Source organism: Saccopteryx leptura, chromosome 2 (genome assembly GCF_036850995.1).
Source record: "Saccopteryx leptura isolate mSacLep1 chromosome 2, mSacLep1_pri_phased_curated, whole genome shotgun sequence".
In the NCBI taxonomy this organism is placed as follows: Eukaryota; Metazoa; Chordata; class Mammalia; order Chiroptera; family Emballonuridae; genus Saccopteryx; species Saccopteryx leptura.
Window position 1 is genome coordinate 330042483 of NC_089504.1, and position 20977 is coordinate 330063459.

Sequence of the window (20977 nt, forward strand, 5' to 3'; positions counted from 1 at the left end):
TTATGGTTAAATTTTGAGAGTTCTTTGTATATTTTGTATAACAGTGCTTTATCTGTGGCTTGTCTTTATATTCTCATTTAAAAGAAATGGTTTTACATTTTTAAATAGTTGAAAAAGTCAAAAGAAGAAGAATACTGTATGTCATCTTAAAATTATATAAAATTGAAATGTTAGTGTCCATAACACAGTTTCATTGTAACACAGCCACGCTCATTCATTTATATATGGCTCCTTTTTCTTCATTGGAGAGGGGAGGGAAAGAAGGAGAGAGAGAGAGAGAGAGAGAGAGAGAGAGAGAGAGAGAGAGAGAGAGATGGAGAGAGAAGCATCAACTCATTGTTCCACTTAGTTGCGCGTTCACCAATTGCTTCTGATAGGTGCCCTCACCAGGGACCGAACTCACAACCTCGGTGTCCCAGGATAACACTATCCACTGAGCTACCAGGCCAGGGTCTATATATATATGGCTGCTTTTAAACTACAACGTCAAGATTAAGAAGTTGCAACAGACTGTGTAACAAAATGTTACACTCTCACTGCTTTGCATTGCTGTCTGGAGTACTACAAATCCCAATTACACAGTTATAAGTTGACAGCTTTCCCAAGTGTCCCATGTATCACTAAGCAGTGACATCTTATTTTATTTTTTACTACCAGTACATACCCATCATGCTAAAACAAGAAAAGTGGGCTTCGTGTGTTGCACTTTTAAGGCACAGTGAAGTGTAGATTGTGTTAACATTAGGTAGCAAAGCACTGTGTTTATTCTGCTCTGACACCATAGCTGTGCTGAAAGAACGGGACATGTGCCGTCACCAGACTGTGTATCATCGTGACAGTCTCAACTCCCAGGAGAGCAAGGATCAGAAAAATTAGAAATTTTAAACAGAATATCTCACCACTACAGAATTTCTTCACAGAAATGAAAACAAGGCTGCAATCAAAGTAAGGTTCCAAGTGTCTCATTTGTTAGCCAAGCGAGCAAAAAGCCATTTATCAATAGTGAGTTAATTAAAACATGTTTGATGTGGCAGCTGAGGAAGGGCGTCCAGAGAACAGAAAATTGTTCGACTCTTCGTCTTCCTGCAAGAATAGCTGCTTGAAGAGTTAAGGGCACTGGGAACAACATCAATAGCCAATTAAAAACACAAGGCATATGATTGTGGATGGTTTTCCTTTGCTCTTCGTGAGTTGGCAGGTGGTGTGATGCTGCTCAGCTGTTCATTCAAGGAATCAGGGCTGGGTTTGAAGTGACTAAAGAATCAGTCTCTAGGACTGGTCATGTGAGATAACCACAGGCAAGGATGTTTTCAAAAAGTTGAGAAAACACTAATTCAATACAACTTAAAGTGGAATCCGCCAGGAAGTGTTACAGCTGATGATGGTGCATATATGTGTAGAGCAGAAAACAGCTTAGTTGAACATATTTACAGAAGTTGAGGAAATGTAAGCTATTTAAAGCCTCTGGTTATTCACTGTATTAGTCATCAGAAAGTACTTCACAGAAAATAACTGAATCCATCGTGTGTCATTGAACCAGTATCGTCAACAGTGAACTTCATTAGTTCTCATGAATTTGATCATCATCAGTTCTGTGAATTTTTGTCGGAAATAAAAGCTGAATATCCTGACCTGCACTACTACTCAGCAGTTCAATGGTTTTATCAGTGGTAAAATTTTCTTGTTTTTTTTAATTGATTTTAATTTACTGTGTTTACATAGATTCTAATGTTGCCCCAAATGCATCCTCCTCCCCCATGTTCCCCTCAACATCTCCCTTGCCGCCCGTCCCATAGTGCCCTTGTGATTTATTATATTTTTAGCTCAGGGCCAAGGCTGAATTTTTCTGAACAAGAACCACCACCCCCAACCCCTGCTATCAAATACTCAATAGCTTTGCAAATTAATTTTTGCTGCTGACTTAATATGTAATAATATATCTTAATGAATCCAACCTCAAATCACAAGGGAAGAGAGCACTTACATGCAAAGCTTAGACTGCAGTAAAGTCATTTCGACAACTAATGTGGTTAGAATCACAAATCATATCAAGCTGCTTTGTGAAGTCCCAGCAGTGGTTCTTTCTTTCTTTCTTTCTTTCTTTCTTTCTTTCTTTCTTTCTTTCTTTCTTTCTTTCTTTCTTTCTTTCTTTCTTTCTTTCCTTCCTTCCTTCCTTCCTTCCTTCCTTCCTTCCTTCCTTCCTTCCTTTCCTTTCTTTCTTTCTTTCTTTCTTTCTTTCTTTCCTTTCTTTCTTTCTTTCTTTCTTTCTTTCTTTCTTTCTTTCTTTCTTTCTTTCTTTTTTTTTTTTTTTTTTTTGGAGTGGGGAGGAGACCTCAAAGTGAGTGCAAAGGAGTTTTCCATATTTCAAAATTCACTTAATTGTGCAATTGAAGAGCCTCTACCTAACCTTCAACAGCAAGTGATTAATGTGAAATATAAAGGCATGCTAAAAGGCCAGTATCAGGAGAAGGATCTACACAGGATTCTATAAATGCCTTCCAAGTTATAAATATGTTCAGTGAAAATCGTGTGCTCGCAGACTGTTATCAGTACTTGGCAGTACCTATTTGAATGAAAGACATTTTCAAAGATGAAATATATATAATCTCATTACAGATCAGCATTCACAGATGAACATTTGCCACAGTATAACTTTGATTACATTCTGACTTGCCCTGCTCATTACTTAAATGAATCTTGTCTGACGATTACACTCTGGGTTCCAGGAGGGCAAGATATGAATGCAGAGGAGGGTAAGGCTTCGGGAGTCAAGCAGCCCTGGGCCCTAGCTCCAGGCTGCCAGCACGCACCTTGCCACCTGGGGTCTCTTCCGCTCTCTGTGCCTCACTTCCACCATCAGGAAAATGCGAGCGTTGGGTTACTGTTGCCATGTTCAAGATGAGGCACAGGCTCAGAGAGCTCGAGGGGCCTGCATGAGTCACTCAGTCTGTCACTGGACTGGACTTGGGCCCACATATCTTCAGTCCAAATCCAACTTCTTGGATCTAAGTTCCATTAGACTCAACTGCTCAGTGTCCCTGAGTTTAGCCTGTGGGATGTTCAGATATGCTCAGGACCCGGGGTCCTTGCAGGTAAGGGAGGTATACTGGAGCAGGCTCACGTGGGCTCTGATGGTTAACTATTCAGGAACTTTGCCAGACCATTGTTAAATGGGTAGCTTGAAGTCAATTGTAATCAAAGTATTGACATCATGGAAACCTGCAAATTCTACAAATCAGGGACTTCTACTTATTTATGTATTTATTTATTTTTCTGAGAGCCAGTTTACCAGCGCACCGCTGGATAACTGAGCAGAACAACCAGCCGGCATCCCGAAGTTGCAGCTGGGTTTGGAGAAATTGGTTGCATTCAATTCACAGAACTTCAGTCATAAACAATATTTGAGACCATATAGTCCATCTCCATATTTCACATCGGAGAAGGTGAGGCCCAGAGTAAGCAGATAGCCTGTTCTTTACAGCCAGGAGTGACAAAGGAGGCCCAGAGTGGAGCCTAGTCCCACTCCAGTCCCCAAAAACTCTAAGCCTGCTGCTAAGAAGGAGAGATGGGAATGAGGCCTACTCCTCAGTTAACCCAAAATGACAGGCGCAGAAGGCCAGCAGCCTGGCCCAGGGGACATTCCAGGTTTCCAGGATGAAACATTCTCAGCACGCTCTCCCGTGTTCCCCGCAGGGGCCTTACCTTGGCCAAATGAACAGCCAGCTTGTCCCTGGCATCCTTGGTCTCCTTCAGCCCGTTCCTGAATGCTGTGTCCACCACGTCGCATTGCTTGCGCAGGTCGTTGGCCGTCTGGGCCAGAACTCGGTCTACCAGGGTCTTCAGCGTCAGGGAGTTGTTCCTCTGCTTGTCAGCCCTCGCCACGTTGGTGTTGGAGAAGTCCAACCAGTCTTCCAGACTCACAGAGCTGGAACAGAGTCAGAGCCCGTGCATGTGTCCACAGAACATCTGGACTGGGAAGGAGGTGAAAGGGCGGGGACAAGCTCCTGGAAATGCGCTGGAAGCTACCTTTCCCACCAGAAGCACCCAGAACGTTTCCTATCTCCGGGCAGAGCGAACAGTGGTCTGTCAGCGGCAAAAGCCATCGCTGTGAGGAAACCTACCTGCTCTGTGCCAAGCGCTGGGCTGGCACTTTACAGACATTATCTCACTTAAGCCTCATGATGGTCTAGTAAGCTAAGTTTCATAACCCCCGTTTTACAGATGAGGAAAACAGAGGTTCAGAAAGCAGGAGTACCTTGGTCAAGATCACACACACAGGTAGAGTCAATTTGAGAATCCAAATAAATGATAATAGTAACAGATTATAACACACTGAATAAAATAGGAAACCACAAGTTCATACTGATATAAACTGCTAGTTTGATAAGGAACTGCTTTATGTAACAGCACTCACAAATCTCAAAATAATGTTGACTGGAAGAAAACTGATACATAAAAATAGAGGGTATATGATGCTATTTCATAATCATAAAAGCAGACACACCTCTGGGAAGTCAGGAATGTAGTGACCTCTGGGTGGAAAAGAGGGAGTAACGATTGAGAGGAAGCAGGCGGGGGTTTATATGGTGGTGGTAATACGTCATCTCTCTTGACCTGCTTGGTGGTTTCTGAGGACTGTTCACTGTGAGTAGCAGCAGCCTCTGAGATGGCCCAAGGACCCCCACCTCCTGACATTCACACCCTTGTGCAAATCCCTCTCCTTCAGTTGTGGGATGACCTCATCGACTCGTTTCTCACAAATAGAAATGATAAGATCCCTTTCTGGGATTAGGTTAAAAGGAGACTGTGGCCTGACCTGTGGTGGCACAGTGGATAAAGCATCGACCTGAAAATGCTGAGGTCGCCGGTTTGAAACCCTGGGCTTGCCTGGTCAAGGCACATATGGGAGTTGATGCTTCCAGCTCCTCCCCTCCTTCTCTCTCTCTCTCTCTCCCTCTCTATCTCTCTCTCTCCCTTTCTCTCTCCTCTCTAAAATGAATTTTTAAAAAAATTTTAAAACAAAAGGAGACTGTGGTTGTGTCTTGGTGCACTCTCTTCCTCGCTTCCCCTTAGATCATTCACTGTGGGGGAAGCTAGCCAACATGTCCCTAGAGAGCCAGTGGGGGGTCGGGGGAAAGGTTCACGTGGCATCGTCTGCCATAACCACAGCAGTCAGCCTGGAAGTGGGCCCCACTCCCAACTACTTAAGACCTCCTATAAGACCACAGCTCAGCAGATAGTGTGACTACAGCCTCATGTGACAGAAGCCCAAGGCATCAACTAAGCAACACGCCTGGGTTCCTGACCCACAGAAACTGGGAGATATTACAGGTTTCTCATTTTAAGTTGCTAAGTTTTGGGGTAACTGGTTATACAGCAAAAGATACACAAGATAATTAATTAAATTGTGTTTATTATTTGTGTATTTTTCTATATGTATGGTTCACCTCAAAAAGGTTTAAAAAATTTTTTTGTGTTTTTTTAGCACTTTAATTTTATTTATTTATTTATTTATTTTGTGACAGAGAGAGGGACAGACAGGAAGGGAGAGAGATGAGAAGCATCAATTCTTCATTGTGGCACCTTAGTTGTTCGTTGATTGTTTTCTCATATGTGCCTTGACTGGGGGGCTACAGCATACCAAGTGACCCTTTGCTCAAGCCAGCGACCTTGGGCTCTAGCTGGTGAGCCTTGCTCAAACCAGATAAGCCCGCGCTCAAGCTGGCCACCTCGGGGTCTCGTACCTGGGTCTTCCACATCCCAATCCAACGCTTTATCCACTGTGCCACCGCCTGGTCAGGTGGTTTAAAAATTTTGAGGTGGGTCTGTGCTACAATATTAACTGGAAAACGTAAGTCAGATATTATAGAAAAGGTACATAGTATTATCCCATTTTTTGTAAACAAAGCAAAATTTGTGTGTGTGAATGTGTATATATGTTTGTATGAAAAGACAGATAACAGTGATTATCCCTGGGGTAAGATTATAAGGGGATAAAGGAAGATTATTAACATGCTCTTTGTACAGTTTTAGATTCTTTTACTTGTTGAAAACACAAATAGGTAAAAGAACACATTTTAAATGTTTAAAAATTTTATATCAGACTTTCTTAAAGTGGGGCCAACCTGGAGGACGAAGGAGCCTCTGGCCCTGCTCTCAGGGTAGTCACCGCTCAGCATCCCCCTCTGCCCCAGGATCGCCCTCCCAGCTCCCGGCCTGCTGCCAGGACGGCGTGCGGTCCGGCCTGCCTGTGGGGAGCACTGGACGCTACACCACAGGGAGGAAGACAGCAGGGCCAGGCCAGCAGTCCAGGGCCTCACTCACTTTGGTTCAACCCTCACGACGTTCTCAGAATATCTGATGTTTGGCGAGTTGTTGTTGAGTGAGAAGCAGGTATCATCAATGGTCAGGGCCACAAACTTGTCTTTCAAATCCTTTTCAAGATTGTACTTTGCAGAGCGGTTCAGCCTGAAGGGAGAAGGTAAAGATTTCTCCCTCTGGAAAGCCCAGGCGCCACTTACAGTTTCTTGGGAGACCCTGGAAAATGAAGCTACAGCCAGGGCTAGTACAGGACGGCAGCACTGCCTCCCTACCTCCCATCATCAACCCGCCCGCCCCCACACACATATCATTAATTAAATGCTTAGTGACCAATTAATGTAACCAAGCCTCCCTCCAAGTGTGACATTTTCTGTTGTCACCATTGTGGCACACACTATGAGAGAGGTCAGTTCTGGCAAAAACAGCTCCAGTGCCCCTCCAGTTTATAATCAGGGCTGAAATCCCGCCCCGTCCCCACCTGCCACCAGAGGATGACTGTCAGGTACGAGAGGTTGTCAAGCCCAGTGGTTTACAGGTTTATCTACTTTAGGGACCAGTGAAAACAGGAGAATGATTTCAGGGACCACTGAGGCAGAAATCACCCTAAGCATAAGCAAATTCCACCAAGATCATTCAGTCTGTAATCTTCCTACAATATCAGGGCAATTTAACTCTTTCACGGACCATCATGAAATTTCTGGTGGACCAGCACTGCCCTACAGACTGGCAGTTGAAAGACAGGCCTCATTCTCAATGTTCCCAAGCCACCTCAGGTCATGGAAAGTGCTTGTAGGAATATTAAACTCCATTCTTTCTATGCCATGGAGCCCAGACTTTGTGGGTATTGTCTTTTCTAGATACACCCAGTGAAGATGTGAAGGTGGCCCCAAACGGTCACACCTGATCTGCTCTGTCGTCTCCTCCAGGCTGCGAGTCAACAGGGCCATCACCCCCCGGATGATCTCAGCCTCCTTTAGTAGCTCCTGCTCCACTTCATCATGCACCAGGTCAATGCCGACTCGCTTCTCCCTGACCAGAGAAAGGCAGCACGTCATCCAACTTGTTGAGGTAGGCAACTCGGTATTTGCTAACATCTGGACATTTAATCGGGACATCTGATTTGAGAAGCACCCAAACTGTCTCGATGACATGGTTGGGGATGTACACTAGTTGGTGTCTTTGAGCCTTGAAAAAAAAAATCTAAAGTGCAATGAAGACAAATTGACCAACGACTGGCCACTTAGTCTGAAAAATGCCCCCTCAATTTAAATATCAGTTCTTACCTATTTAGTGAAAACATTTCTTTTGGCTTAGAGTTTCAAAGAATTATGTTTCCTTCCTTCCTTGATCCTAGTTCCCTTTCTTGACAAGGATTTGGATCTAGAAAGATGCTTCATAATAATAATAATAATTCCAACAATAATATTACCCCCACCACTGAGCACTAGCTATGTGACAGGCCTTATGCTGAGCTTCTCATATGAATGTTCTCAATTAGCCCTTTCAAGTACAGGTGAGGAAACTGCGTTTTAGGGAAGTTAAATCACAGGATTGGGTGTTGCAGATGCTTTTAACCATTATGCTGTTACTCCCAAAACTGACCAGCACTGCCTGATGTTTTGTTCTTTTCTCCCCTGCATGATAGTGCTTGGGAGAAAGGCCCCACCACTCACCAGCTGTGTGGCCTTAGGCATGCTGTATTATTTGTCTGTGCCTTGGTTTCCTCTTCTGTGAAATGTGTATAAAATTAGTACTTCATAAGGTGTGGTAAGGAACTGATGAGATATAAAAGCAGAAAGCAGTACTAGGCACATGGTAGCACGTACTCAATCAGTTCAGCAACATTGCCTTCTAATTGCCCTGAGGTGCAGACTTGAACTGACTGGATGTTGGCCTCTTCAATGGCGATCTTCCCTTTGCTTCACAAATGCTCTAAATCTGGCTGGGGAGATTGCTGCCTAGCTGCTGCAGAGGGAACGAGGCTTTCCAGGAAGAGGGCACAGTGTGGACAGAGCCATGGTGTGTTTGGAAAACTACAAGTAGCTCAGCGCACCTAAGCACATCCCACCGCTGAGGCTGAGGAAACGGCCTGGAGAGGTCAGGGTGGGCCAGTCACGCTGAACCTTGTTTGCCAGGCTAATAACTTTGAACTTTATCTTGAACATTTTAGGGTATGTATGGGGTTACAATTTTTAAAAAAGTTTTTAATGCATGGGGTGACCTATAAAAATGCACATTCAGAAAGGTTCACTCAACAGCCAGTGTGGAGGATGCACTGGATTGGAGGCGGCTAAGCTGGTAGGGAGGAGACCTGTTCAGATGCATCATCTAGGACTGTGACAGGGAACAGGTCTGGAAATCACCATTAGCCCACAGTAGAGATAATCATCCTACTCACAGGACTCATGGAAAAGAAATTATAATAAAAAGTTATGTTTGCACAGTGCTCTCTGGACTAAGTGCTTCCTTGTGACTCTTTGTATAGGAGCAATTTTTTGTCTTCTAGTAACTGTAGTATCTGCTGTGCCTGCCTAAACTAAAGACTACCACCCCTAGTTTCTAGTGTTGCGGCATGTGACTAAGTTCTGGTCAACAGGACGCAAGCAGACATGGTGAATGCCAGACCCTAATTATTCCTTCTCGCTGGAATGTAGACATAAAGGCTGACATCTTGAATCACCAGGTAACCTTAGGAGTGAAAGCCATGCACCGTGGAGCAACAAGATAGAAAAAACCCGGAGCCCTGACACTGTGGCACACCATGCCAACCCTGAACTATCTCCAGACTTCTTAAATATGAGAGAGAAAGAAACCATCTTATTTCAGTTCCGTGTTATTTTGCGGTTTTCTGATTACCCACAGCCAAACCTAGTCCTAACTTATACTTAAATTAGTCAAGAGCAGAGTTTAGACATGAACCCAGTCTAGTGCTCCTTCCACTTCCCAGCACCACGGGCATGCCGAGATAATTTCAGGCTCTAAAACAACACATGCTCGTTTGCCTCCTTCTAAGCCACCACCTAGCACAGTCAGCTTTCACTACCCAGCATTTCGCTTCTCACAACAGATGATTCACAGAAGGAGCCTTCCCTTCTACCTGTATTCCAGGCACCTCTGAGTGATGTGCAAGGGCTCCTTCAAACTCTCCAGGGCTCTCTCCAGTCTGGTCTGATATGTGAGTAGATCTTCGGTCAAATACACAAGCTGCTCGAGTTTGTCATCTAACTCTTTCTTCCAGAATCTGACTTCCTCAAGCCTCTGTTCTGAGCACACAGAGAAGTTATGGCAGGGTTAATCTAACCCCAATGCAACCAACTTCTGGATTAGAAACTTGAAGACTATTGCAAAACTACATGAGATATGTTATTTTCTTCTTAGAGCTTCTTAGGAAGGGAAGGAGGGAGGGAGGGAGGGAAGGAAAATCTTTCTTCTTACATTCAATATCAAATTAACCCAAAGATCATTCTATACCCATTGACTCTTAATTCTTCAATGTCCACAGTTCTTAATAACTTTTTTTATCAAAGATATAAATGTATATTGCTTGAAAAGTCAATTCGTATTACAAGTATTACAATTCTCTGACCGATCCCTACTCACAACCACTTTCTGGAAGAAAACAGTAATCACTTTGAGTATTTCTTCTGACATTTGCTTACACTGCTGTATATTCATTATCAGTTTGAATATTATCTGTCGATTTCCTATGATGAAAGGTATGGATTTATTTGCTCTTACACAACTTTCACAACATACTTCTACTCTTTCCATCTCCCCAATATAGTTGTATCATCATTTTTTTAAGTAATAAGTTAATGCTTGTTGGTATTATTGTAAACATGCAAATGTTATATATACCTGAACCATATAGTATGCTGTGATAAATTTCTTTCCTTGTACAACTTTTTGTTTTGAGGGAATTAATAACTGTATTTTTGCTTTACTTTCTATATATTTATTACTAATTTTTCTTCAAATTTTCTAACAGAACTAGCAGTTCTCCTTATCTGCAGTTTTGCTTTCTATGGTGTTAGTTACCTGTGGTCCACTGAGGTCTGAAAATAAACGGAAAATTCCAGAAAAAAATAATTCATAAGTTTGAAATTGTGCACTGTTCTGAAATCTCGTACCTTCTCACTCTGTCCCACCTGGGACATGAATCATACCTTTTTCCAGCATATCCAAACCGTATACACTACAGCCTGACCAGGTGGTGGCACAGTGGATAGAGCATCGGACTAGGATGTGAAGGACCCAGGTTCGAAACCCCGAGGTCACCGGCTTGAGCACAGGCTCATCGGTCTGGGCAAGGCTCATCAGCTTGAGCCCAAGGTCGCTGGCTTGAGCAAGGGGTCACTCACTCTGCTTTAGCCCCCCAGTCAAGGTACATATGAGAAAGCAATCAATAAACAACTAAGATGCCACGATTAAGAATTGATGCTTCTCATTTCTCTCCCTTCCTGTCTGTCGTCCCTATCTGTCCCTCTCTCTGACTCTCTCTGTCAAAAAAAACAAAAAACAAAAAAATCTGTATATACTACACTACAGTTAGTTACTGAGGAGCCATCTTCGTTATCAGATTGACTGTTGCAGTATCACAGTGTTATGTTCAAGTTACTCTTATTTGACTTAATAATGGCCCAATACACAAGAGTAGTGATACTGGCAATTTGGATATGCCAAGAAAAAGCCTTAAAGTGCTTCCTTTCGGCGAAAAGGTATGTATGGCCCTGGCTGGATGGCTCAGTTGGTTAAAGCATCCTCTAACCAGAAGTTGCCAGTTCGATCCCTAGTCAGGGCACATACAGGAATAAATAGATGTTCCTGTTTTTCTCTCTCTCTCCCTTCCTCTGTCACTAAAATCAATAAATAAAAGTTAAAAAAAAAAGGTATGTATGTATGGGATAAACAAAGCATATATGTAGTGTTAAGTACCATTCACAGTTTTTTGTTTTTTGGGGTTTTTTTTTTGTATTTTTCTGAAGCTGGAAATGGGGAGAGACAGTCAGACAGACTCCCGCATGCGCCCGACCGGGATCCACCCGGCATGCCCACCAGGGGCGACACTCTGCCCCTCCGGGGCGTCACTCTGCCACGACCAGAGCCACTCTAGCACCTGGGGCAGAGGCCAAGGAGCCATCCCCAGCGCCCGAGCCATCCCCAGCGCCCGGGCCATCCTTGCTCCAATGGAGCCTTGGCTGCGGGAGGGGAAGAGAGAGACAGAGAGGAAGGAGGGGGTGGGGGTGGAGAAGCAAATGGGCACTTCTCCTATGTGCCCTGGCCAGGAATCGAACCCGGGTCCCCCGCATGCCAGGCCGACGCTCTACCGCTGAGCCAACCGGCCAGGGCACCATTCACAGTTTTAAGCATCCACTGGGAGTGTAGGGATATATACACCATGGATAAAGAGGGACTACTGTATAACTATCCTCTCAATATTCAAAACCATCAAGTACATATTAATTTTGTCTTCGTAATAGAGACCTCTCTCCAATAGTGTTCTCTCCTCCTGCTCCAATCTCTAGTTGGATGTACAGCTATCATCACCATCATTTCAGGAATTCCATTCACTTTCTCATGTGTTGGAGCCCACTGTCCCGGATTTCATTTCTTCCCTTTTCTCGGTTTCCTTCTTCAATATGCTGAAACACATCCTTTAGAAACTTCCTAAGAAGTGGATGCATGTGAAGTAAAATTATCGAAACCTTGGAAGTCCAAAATGCCTTTATTCTACCTTCATTTGATTTATAAGTTGTAAATAATAATCATGTAGAATTTTGATGGCATTACTTCATTTCCTTCTAGTTTCCAAAGTTTCTGTTGAGGAGCCTGATTCAGAAATTTCTTCTCTATGTTCCTAGTGCCCTAAAATTTCACACTGGTATCAACCTTATTCATTTATTATGCCAGATACTAGGCATGGCCTTTTCATCTGTAAACCTAGATCCTTTGGTTTTAGAAATGTTTTTGGCCCTGGCCGGTTGGCTCAGCGGTAGAGCGTCGGCCTAGCGTGTGGAGGACCCGGGTTCGATTCCCGGCCAGGGCACACAGGAGAAGCGCCCATTTGCTTCTCCACACCTCCGCCGTGCTTTCCTCTCTGTCTCTCTCTTCCCCTCCCGCAGCCAAGGCTCCACTGGAACAAAGATGGCCTGGGCGCTGGGGATGGCTCTGTGGCCTCTGCTTCAGGCGCTAGAGTGGCTCTGGTCGCAACATGGCGACGCCCAGGATGGGCAGAGCATCGCCCCCTGGTGGGCAGAGCGTCGCCCCATGGTGGGCGTGCCGGGTGGATCCCGGTCGGCGCATGCGGGAGTCTGTCTGACTGTCTCTCCCTGTTTCCAGCTTCAGAAAAATGAAAAAAAAAAGAAAAGAAATGTTTTTGTATTCTCTCATGAATGATTTCTTTTTCATTTTCTCTGTGTTCTTTCTTGAACTCCTATTAGATATGTAGCCTCCCAGATGGATCCTCTCATTTTCTTACCATCTTTATCCTGTTACCTATCTGTCTTTTTTATTCTACTTCCTAGAGATTCTTCAACTTTATCTTTTGACCCTTCCTTTGATTTTTAAAAATGGTCTGCTCTCTGCTTGCCTGGTGGTGGCACAGTGAATAGAGCATCGACCTGGGACACTGAGGTCCCAGGTTTGAAACCCCGAGGTCACGAGCTTGAGTACAGGCTCACCAGCTTGAGCACAGGGTCATGGACACTCTCAAAGGTCGCTGGCTTGAGCCCAAGATTGCTAGCTTGAGAAGAGGTCACTGGCTTGGCTGGAGCCCCCCGGCAAGGCACATAAGAGAAGCAATCAATGAATAACTATAGTGAAGCAGCTATAAGTCCATACTTCTCTCTCTCTCTCTCTCTCTCTCTTTCTCCTCCCTTCCCCCCTCAAAATCAATTTTTAAAATGGGTCTTTGAATCTATAGTAAATGTCTTCCAGCTTTGTTCTTCAAGATAGCCACGTCTATAGATAGCATTTCTATATGAATTTTAGAAGCAGTTTGCCAATTTATTTTTTTTTAAAATAAGAAAAACTCTGCTGATATTTTCATTGGCATTGCATTGAATCTACATAATTTCTTTAACTTCTTCCAATAAGTTTGTATCTTTCAGTGTAGAACTCTTGCACATCTTTTATTAGGTTAATTCCTAGATGGCTGATGTTTTATAATGTCATGCTAAGTGGCTGATTTTTAAAATCAGTTAATGAATCGATGAAGTTTCAGATCTTGAAAATTTTGTTCTTATGCCTACTGAAACACAATTATTGTGAAAAATGAATGATATATCCTCATTTTTTTTTAAGTGAGAGGAGGGGAGATAGAGAGACAGACTCCTGCATGTGCCCCAACTGAAATCCACCCGGCAACCCGGTCTAGGCTGATTTTGGAATCAACCAAGCTATTTTTAGCACCTGAGACTGATGTGCTGGGCCCAACTGGAGCTATCCTCAGCACCCAGGCCGATACTTGAACCAATCCAGCCACTAGCTATGGGAGGTGGGGAAGGGGAGAAGCAGATTGTCGTCACTTCCCAGTATGCTCTGACTCAGATTGAACCCGGGACATCCACACACCAGACTCATGCTCTATCCACTGAGCCAACCAGCCAGGGCTGATGTATCCTCATTTTTAACACCTATTTATTTGTACAATTATTTAGAACAGGTCTGCCTATAGGCTGGTAAGGGTAAGGATCAATGCATCAGGAGAAGCCTAATATCTACCATTACTGAACTGAAGAAGCTTTGGCTTATTGAAACACTAGCTACCCTTAGACCAGGTTTTATTCACAGGTGTTTTTATATCCTGCCCAATGTTAGAAATATATTAAACTAGTTGCCAACATTTTTAAAGTGGGTAAAATTTCAGCTTTCCAGATTTTTGTTTTTAAAAAGTCAGAGAATTTGGCAACACTGGGCCAATAACCTCCTGGAAAAAAAAAAAAAAAGGTTGAAATTGAGTAGCAGCTGCGTCCTTAGTTGGAGCACATGTTCTCCAAGTCACCATCCCCGCCATTTCCTATTATCTCAAGGGGTCTTATTCAACTCCCTATGCTACCTGCCCAATCCTTATAGACACTTGAGTATGTAAATTCTGGTATGTATATCATTTTTTGGCATGTGGGAAGTTTTATGTTTATATTTGTTTGTTTATTTAAGGGTATTGCCCTTTAAATAGTGTCTTTATGAATGGAATTGCCCAGATAAAATTACTCTTCCTTTAAGAATCAGCTCAAATGTTTCTCTAGAAAGTCTTTCCCATTCTTCTACATTTTTTGTTTTGGGTTGTTTTTTTTTTGTTGTTGTTGTTGTTGTTGTTGTTTTTTTGTATTTTTCTGAAGCTGGAAACGGGGAGAGACAGTCAGACAGACTCCCGCATGCGCAGGACCGCGATCCACCCAGCACGCCCACCAGGGGCGATGCTCTGCCCATCCGGGGCGTCGCTCTGTTGCGACCAGAGCCACTCTAGCGCCTGGGGCAGAGGCCAAGGAGCCATCCCCAGCGCCCGGGCCATCTTTGCTCCAATGGAGCCTTGGCTGCGGGAGGGGAAGAGAGAGACAGAGAGGAAGGAGAGGGGGAGGGATAGAGAAGCAGATGGGCGCTTCTCCTGTGTGCCCTGGCCGGGAATCAAACCCGGGACTTCTGCACGCCAGGCTGACGCTCTACCACTGAGCCAACCGGCCAGGGTCCATTCTTCTACATTTTTACCCCTCACCCCAGCCCCTACCTGGTTATATTCTCATTATTAATGTTTGTATCTTTTGCCTTCTCGAGCCAGGGACCCCTAAAAGTAGACTCTGATCATACCATGTGATATTCCCAGTACTTAGTCCATAGATGCTCTTAGATGCTCAATGTATATCAAATCAATAAGTGAATAAATAAAAAATGACGGATGGGTGAAAATCATCTATCTTGGGGCAGTGAACTTAGACATAGAACCTAGGGAATATACATGTTTTTCCCCAATAGTTCAAGGTAATATATTGCTACTCCTGCAGATGCATAATGCAAATGACAGTATAGCTAAACCTTAACAGTTCATCAGAACATGCTCACAAGTACACTAAGTACATTGTCTTACCTAGTTTCTTGTTCACATCACTCTGGGATTTCCTGGTGCTCTTTTCAATTTCATCCACAAGCCTCTGGCTTTCTGCCACCAGGCATTCAGACCGGGATCTTTGGGCCTCCGCTCTGTGGTACTGGTTCTTGTTAGCAATGTGCCACTCCGAGGGCAGGAATTTGGGTGGAGGTTGTAGTAGTTTGGCCATTTGAGGTTTCCAAAGTCCTGATTAAAGGCAGACTTCCTTTAGATGAACCGAAAGCAATTTGTCCTATCTTTAAATGTCAATTTTTTTTTTCAAACTCCACCTGTCCTTCCACATTTATTAGTTGACATTCTATTGTAAAGAGCTTACTTTTGTCCCTCATTTTGGGTTTTTTTTTTTTTCTGATTTACTTATTTCACTCCATATAATGTTATCAAGATCCCACCATTTCGTTGTAAATGATCCGATGTTTTAAATGTCAATTTTTATTATGTGATGTCCATACCAAAAAAGTGCATAACCAGTTCTCTGTACACAGAGTGAACATATCTGTGTAGCCAGCATGCAGATCAAGAAATAGCATTACCAGTACCTCAAACCTCTTTCCAGTCATATTCTGCATTCCCACCCCCACAGGGTAACCACTATCCTGATTTTTTAACACTATAAATTAGTTCCATTGTTTTTGAACTTTATATAAATGGAATCATACAGTATGTACTCTTCTGTCTCTGACTTCTTTCACTCAACATTATGTTGGTAAAATTCATCCACACTGTCCATAAAATTGTAGTTTGTTCGTTCTCATTACTGTATTACTGTGTAGTATATCATTGTATAAATACACCAAAATGTATCCCTCTTTTCTACTGTTTATGGATATTTGGATTGTTTCCAGTTTGGGGCCTATCAGGAGAATGCTATGAAGAGTCTCATGCATGTCTTTTGATGAACACATTCATGCATTTTTATGACTTTTTAGAATTGCTGTGTCATAAGGCAGTGGTTCACTGAACACTGACAGATGGCTCCAGATATGTTTTCTTCAAAAATAAACAAATTTGTAAACTGGCTACTGGGTATTGAGCCTATTTAGCAGATAACAGAATCTAAAATCTTACCGTGACAAAGAAAGGAGACCCGGGAGGGGAACGCATGAGAGGGCAGCAGGCAAGAAGCCAGCAGCAACAGCAAAACTAAAATTTCCCCACCTCATCTGCACACAGCTCTGGTTGGCAGTGAGAACAGTCTTCCTCAGACAGGCAGAAAATCTGCCCCACCCGCATCCCTTCCCAAACATCTGAGCTGCTGACCTTAGGGATCTCTGAAGCCCTTCATACACGCAAGGATGGAACCTGGTCAGATCTTGACCAGGCTGAGCACCCCAGGGGACTCAGCCCCAGTAGACAACATGGAGACTCCCCATTTCTTCCTAGTCCAAGCCCTCCTACGGCCTCTCCCAAGTCTGAGTATGGCATTCAAATTTAACACAAGATTCCTGAATAAAGCTGAGTAGCCTCCAGAGAAATCAAAATTAGATCTAAATTAGGGCTGAATACCACGGGAACAAAGCTTTGAGTAGGGCTGAGGAAGCAGTTAGGGTTTGATGGAGTGGGGCTGAGATGTACTTACCTCAGCGCCACAAAGAACAACTAAACCAGCTCAGGATGGGAGCCTCCTAATCCCACTGGAACTGCCCGCTCTTGCAGACCAGGAATGTAAACAATGCAGTCTCCATGGCAACCAGTGACGCGTCACCAGAGAGAACGGGGCGGGGTCCGCCACGAAGCCGCGCCTCTGGAAGGCTCTGGAAGGCTCTGCGCAGGCGTGAATTCTACAGTCCCCAGTGCTGGAGATACAGGAGTGTGGCCTGGGAGCCGCAGCGCCAGGTGCTTGGCCATCTCAATTTATCACGAAGACTCGGGACACCAAGCAGGAGACAGCGGCCAAAAGTCCAAGCAGGGAGTCAGGAGGCCTAACTAGCCACCGCCCGGCCGCGGGCTGGGTTACCTGGGGCAGCGCTGCTCCCGTGGGTCTCGGACTCCCCAAGTGCACAATGGGGTTGGGCTGGATGATGCCTCAAGTGTCCTCTCAAGGGCGTGCAGACACGAGACCACTAAGCCCCAGAGCTGGAGCTGCAGGGAGTAGACGAGGGAGATTTCTAGAGTTGCCACGACGGGGAGGGGAAAAGGAGAAGGTGGGAGGAGGTGCTGGGTCCCAGGGCCCCAGCCTGGCCCCTCGGAGAACGGCTGTGTCCCACTTGGGTTGGTGATCAGACCCAGAGCTAGGAGTCAGAAGTAGTTTCTCCATCTATAAAATTAGGGATGTGCACGTAAAGCAACTTCCAATCCTATAAATATGAGTTTATTTGAGCCAAACCTTTGACAATTGCCGGGTAGCAAAGTGTCAACGAATTGAGAAAGTGCCCCGGAAAATGGCGGTTTCGCCATTTATTTTATACATCTGAGTCAAAGGGAAAGACACAAGGGAGTTACATGAAATTGACTGGTGATAGATTAGATCAGGAGTCGAGAACCTATGGCTTGCGAGCCAGATGTGGCTCTTTTGATGGCTGCATCTGGCTTGCAGACAACTCTTTAATAAATAAAAATAAAATAAAAAAACGTTAAAAATGTAAAATATTCTCATGTATTATAATCCATTCATTTCCTACTGCTCATGTTCATGGTTGCGGGTGGCTGGAGCCAATCACAGCTGTCCTCTGGGACAACACCAAATTTTTATTGGATAATGCAGAACATACACGGTCGTTGTATGGCTCACGGAATTACATTTTAAAATATGTGGCGTTCATGGCTATCTCAGCCAAAAAGGTTCCCGACCCCTGAATTAGGGAGGCAGGAGAAGGCCTCTGGGATTGGATAAAAGTGAAAACGTAAATGTTGTTGAAATGTTTACGTAGGAACAGGACAGTTAACAGTTAATGGTTCACATAACAATAACAATGAGGGGGTCTGTGACTTCTGCTCTGGTAGGATGTCTGGCCTGAAGGAGAAGGAAGATGATCTTTACATTCCAAAGGCATGTTATCAGATGCATTATCGTAGATGCAAAAGGCAGCAGACAGGCTTGAGTAAAAGCAAACATTGACCTTTGTTTGGAGAAAGTTCTTCCCTAGGACAGGGCTACCTACCATAAACCGCTTTTAGTTTAAAAGGTTTGATTTAGACTATCCTGTGTTTACCTTAGTTCCCTGAGTTCACAAGGCCATTGACTGAGCTTGTCAGGTTCAGTTTGGGCCACATCTTGATTTATTTAAAAAAAATTTTTTTTCATCCACAGCTAACAGAAGCTCCCACAATAACAGCATCATGCTCGAATATGTTCTTTATGGTTGTAGTACTGGTAAAGTACTAATGTGTAAAAACTAAAGGAAATACCCAGTGAGAAGGAGGGGGATTGGGAACGCTTACCTGGGTCCCCGTCCACACAAAAAGCGTGTATTCAAACTTCCCGCGCATATAGTGGCTACGTCACCAGACACCAGCCAGTGGAAAGTAAGTTTGCTCCGAAGTCGACCAATTGGAGAAGGGTTTGCTCCTAAAGGCCCGCCCCCTGCGTCTGGCAGGCAGTTAAAAGCGTCTTGGAGCCCTGGCCGGTTGGCTCAGCGGTAGAGCGTCGGCCTAGCGTGCGGAGGACCTGGGTTCGATTCCCGGCCAGGGCACACAGGAGAAGCGCCCATTTGCTTCTCCACCCCTCCGCCGCGCTTTCCTCTCTGTCTCTCTCTTCCCCTCCCGCAGCCAAGGCTCCATTGGAGCAAAGATGGCCCTGGCGCTGGGGATGGCTCCTTGGCCTCTGCCCCAGGCGCTAGAGTGGCTCTGGTCACGGCAGAGCGACGCCCCCTGGTGGGCAGAGCGTCGCCCCTGGTGGGCGTGCCGGGTGGATCCCGGTCGGGCGCATGCGGGAGTCTGTCTGACTGTCTCTCCCTGTTTCCAGCTTCAGAAAAATGAAAAGAAAAAAAAAAAAAAAGCGTCTTGGAGCATCGCCGTGCTTCGTGAATATTAACACGACGCCCGTCCAATAGCGTTAGGAGGAGCTTGTATTGTATAATCATATACCCCGCCCCTGAAAGGAGTAGCTACTCAAGGAGCGCGGTTAGGCTGACTCCCACCCCGCGGAGTAGTACCCAGTCCTGGCTCTCTAGTCGGGCTTCAGCTGTCCCTGCCGGGATTTCTCGTCTTGGGCGTCTTGCCTCAATAATGATTTAGCACGGACGCCTAAAGAAAGTGATCCAGCTCCCGTGTGTGCGGAGCCAGCGGGCTCAGTCAATGGTCAGTGCCTGCGAGCTGGCCGGCGGGGGACGTCCTGTCCTACTTAGGAGATTAGGGGTGGCAGGCTGCTGGCGCGAGCCAACCCAAAACGACCTCGGCAGTTTCCTGAGCAGGACCTGCCTTGGAAGCCAGACCAAGGGTTCGCCTCCCAGTTTAAAGAAGGGGAAATTTCTTGGAACCGTTGGAAGCATGATAGGATTGGCAAAAGTACATTAAATTAGCTATGTGATAGTCATAGGTCACCGTTGTATTTTGTATCAGTATGCGAATTTAATCTTCCCTCACCGCTATAGGGGGGTGGGGGTTAAGAAGAGGATAGAAAACCTTGAGACCCTCCACTCAAGAGCTAAGGCTGACAGCTGAGTCAAACCACCTCTCTTAGGCCAGAGTGCTGCCCTTTGAAAGCTCTAAACTTGGATGGTGTTGCTTCTCTTTCTTGGTATGCTTTAAAAATAAACCAACAAACAAAAACAACTCTTCCTTCAGCTATTTATTCTGGAGTTTAAGTGTTGTTGGAAGTATTTTCAAAAGAAAAACCTTATTTTGCACATAAACACACACAGGTCCGCAAAGGAATGTGTCCAGTAGAGGAAATGTGGAACAACCTATCGATACTCAGTGGCTATCTGGCACCAGTATAGGGGTGAGTGGAATGTAAAGCAGTTATTCAACACAAGAGTTTAGAATTTGCTGTATTAGGAAGTAAAACCAAAGCTTATATTCAAAGTAGAAATACTCAAGCAAGGCGCACTGAAGTTTGTGTGTGACTTTGAGATTTTTTTTGTTTATTTAGAATGAAGCTTTATTTTCCAAACTTCAGTCATTCTACCAACTTCTTAATTTTTGAAATATCCATGCACTACCTGTAAAATTATTTTGGTGTTTTTCTTCAGATACACTCATTTATACATGTAAACGTAATTATTTTAAAAGGAGACTTTACATCACTATCAATGGAAAACTAGCATCACTTGCATGATTAATAGTAACCATAAAAATAAAATGAAACAAAACAAAATTTAATACTGTAAAAACAAAGAAATAAAAGTAATGATAAGTTGAACCTTTTGCTTTTTAAAAATCACATCTAAAAGCAAGGTTCTCAATAAGAAAAATGAGCCTAGAGATGTTTGGCTTAAGACGATGTACTTGTTTATTATTTTTGGTGTTTATCAGAGTAGGAATCTCAACTCAGTAGTAAACATTAAAGTGGAAAGATTAAAAGATGCAATTACCCCTCAAAATTGCTTACTTTTGTCCAGCAGGGAGCTAGGAAGTATAATCGTCCTGTGGGCCCAGGAAGGAGAGGAGACC

The 20977-nt window shown here is 44.3% G+C and overlaps 1 protein-coding gene across 4 annotated transcripts in view; it reads right to left on the minus strand.

Annotated features, from left to right (window-relative positions):
• TEKT1 (tektin 1) overlaps window positions 1-17126 on the minus strand; it is a 38426-nt gene extending 21300 nt beyond the window's left edge. For 3 of the 4 annotated variants that reach the window (XM_066366249.1, XM_066366247.1, XM_066366250.1), the window contains exons 1-6: window positions 17004-17126; window positions 15404-15610; window positions 9419-9584; window positions 7222-7350; window positions 6325-6468; window positions 3703-3925 (exon numbers count right to left, since the gene is read on the minus strand). In XM_066366249.1, the coding sequence (XP_066222346.1) occupies window positions 3703-3925; window positions 6325-6468; window positions 7222-7350; window positions 9419-9584; window positions 15404-15593 (852 nt within the window). In that variant the 5' untranslated portion in view covers window positions 15594-15610; window positions 17004-17126. The remainder of the gene's footprint in view (window positions 1-3702; window positions 3926-6324; window positions 6469-7221; window positions 7351-9418; window positions 9585-15403; window positions 15611-17003) is intronic. The other variant, XM_066366248.1, reaches the window with a different exon arrangement.
• Between the last annotated feature and the right edge of the window lie 3851 nt (window positions 17127-20977).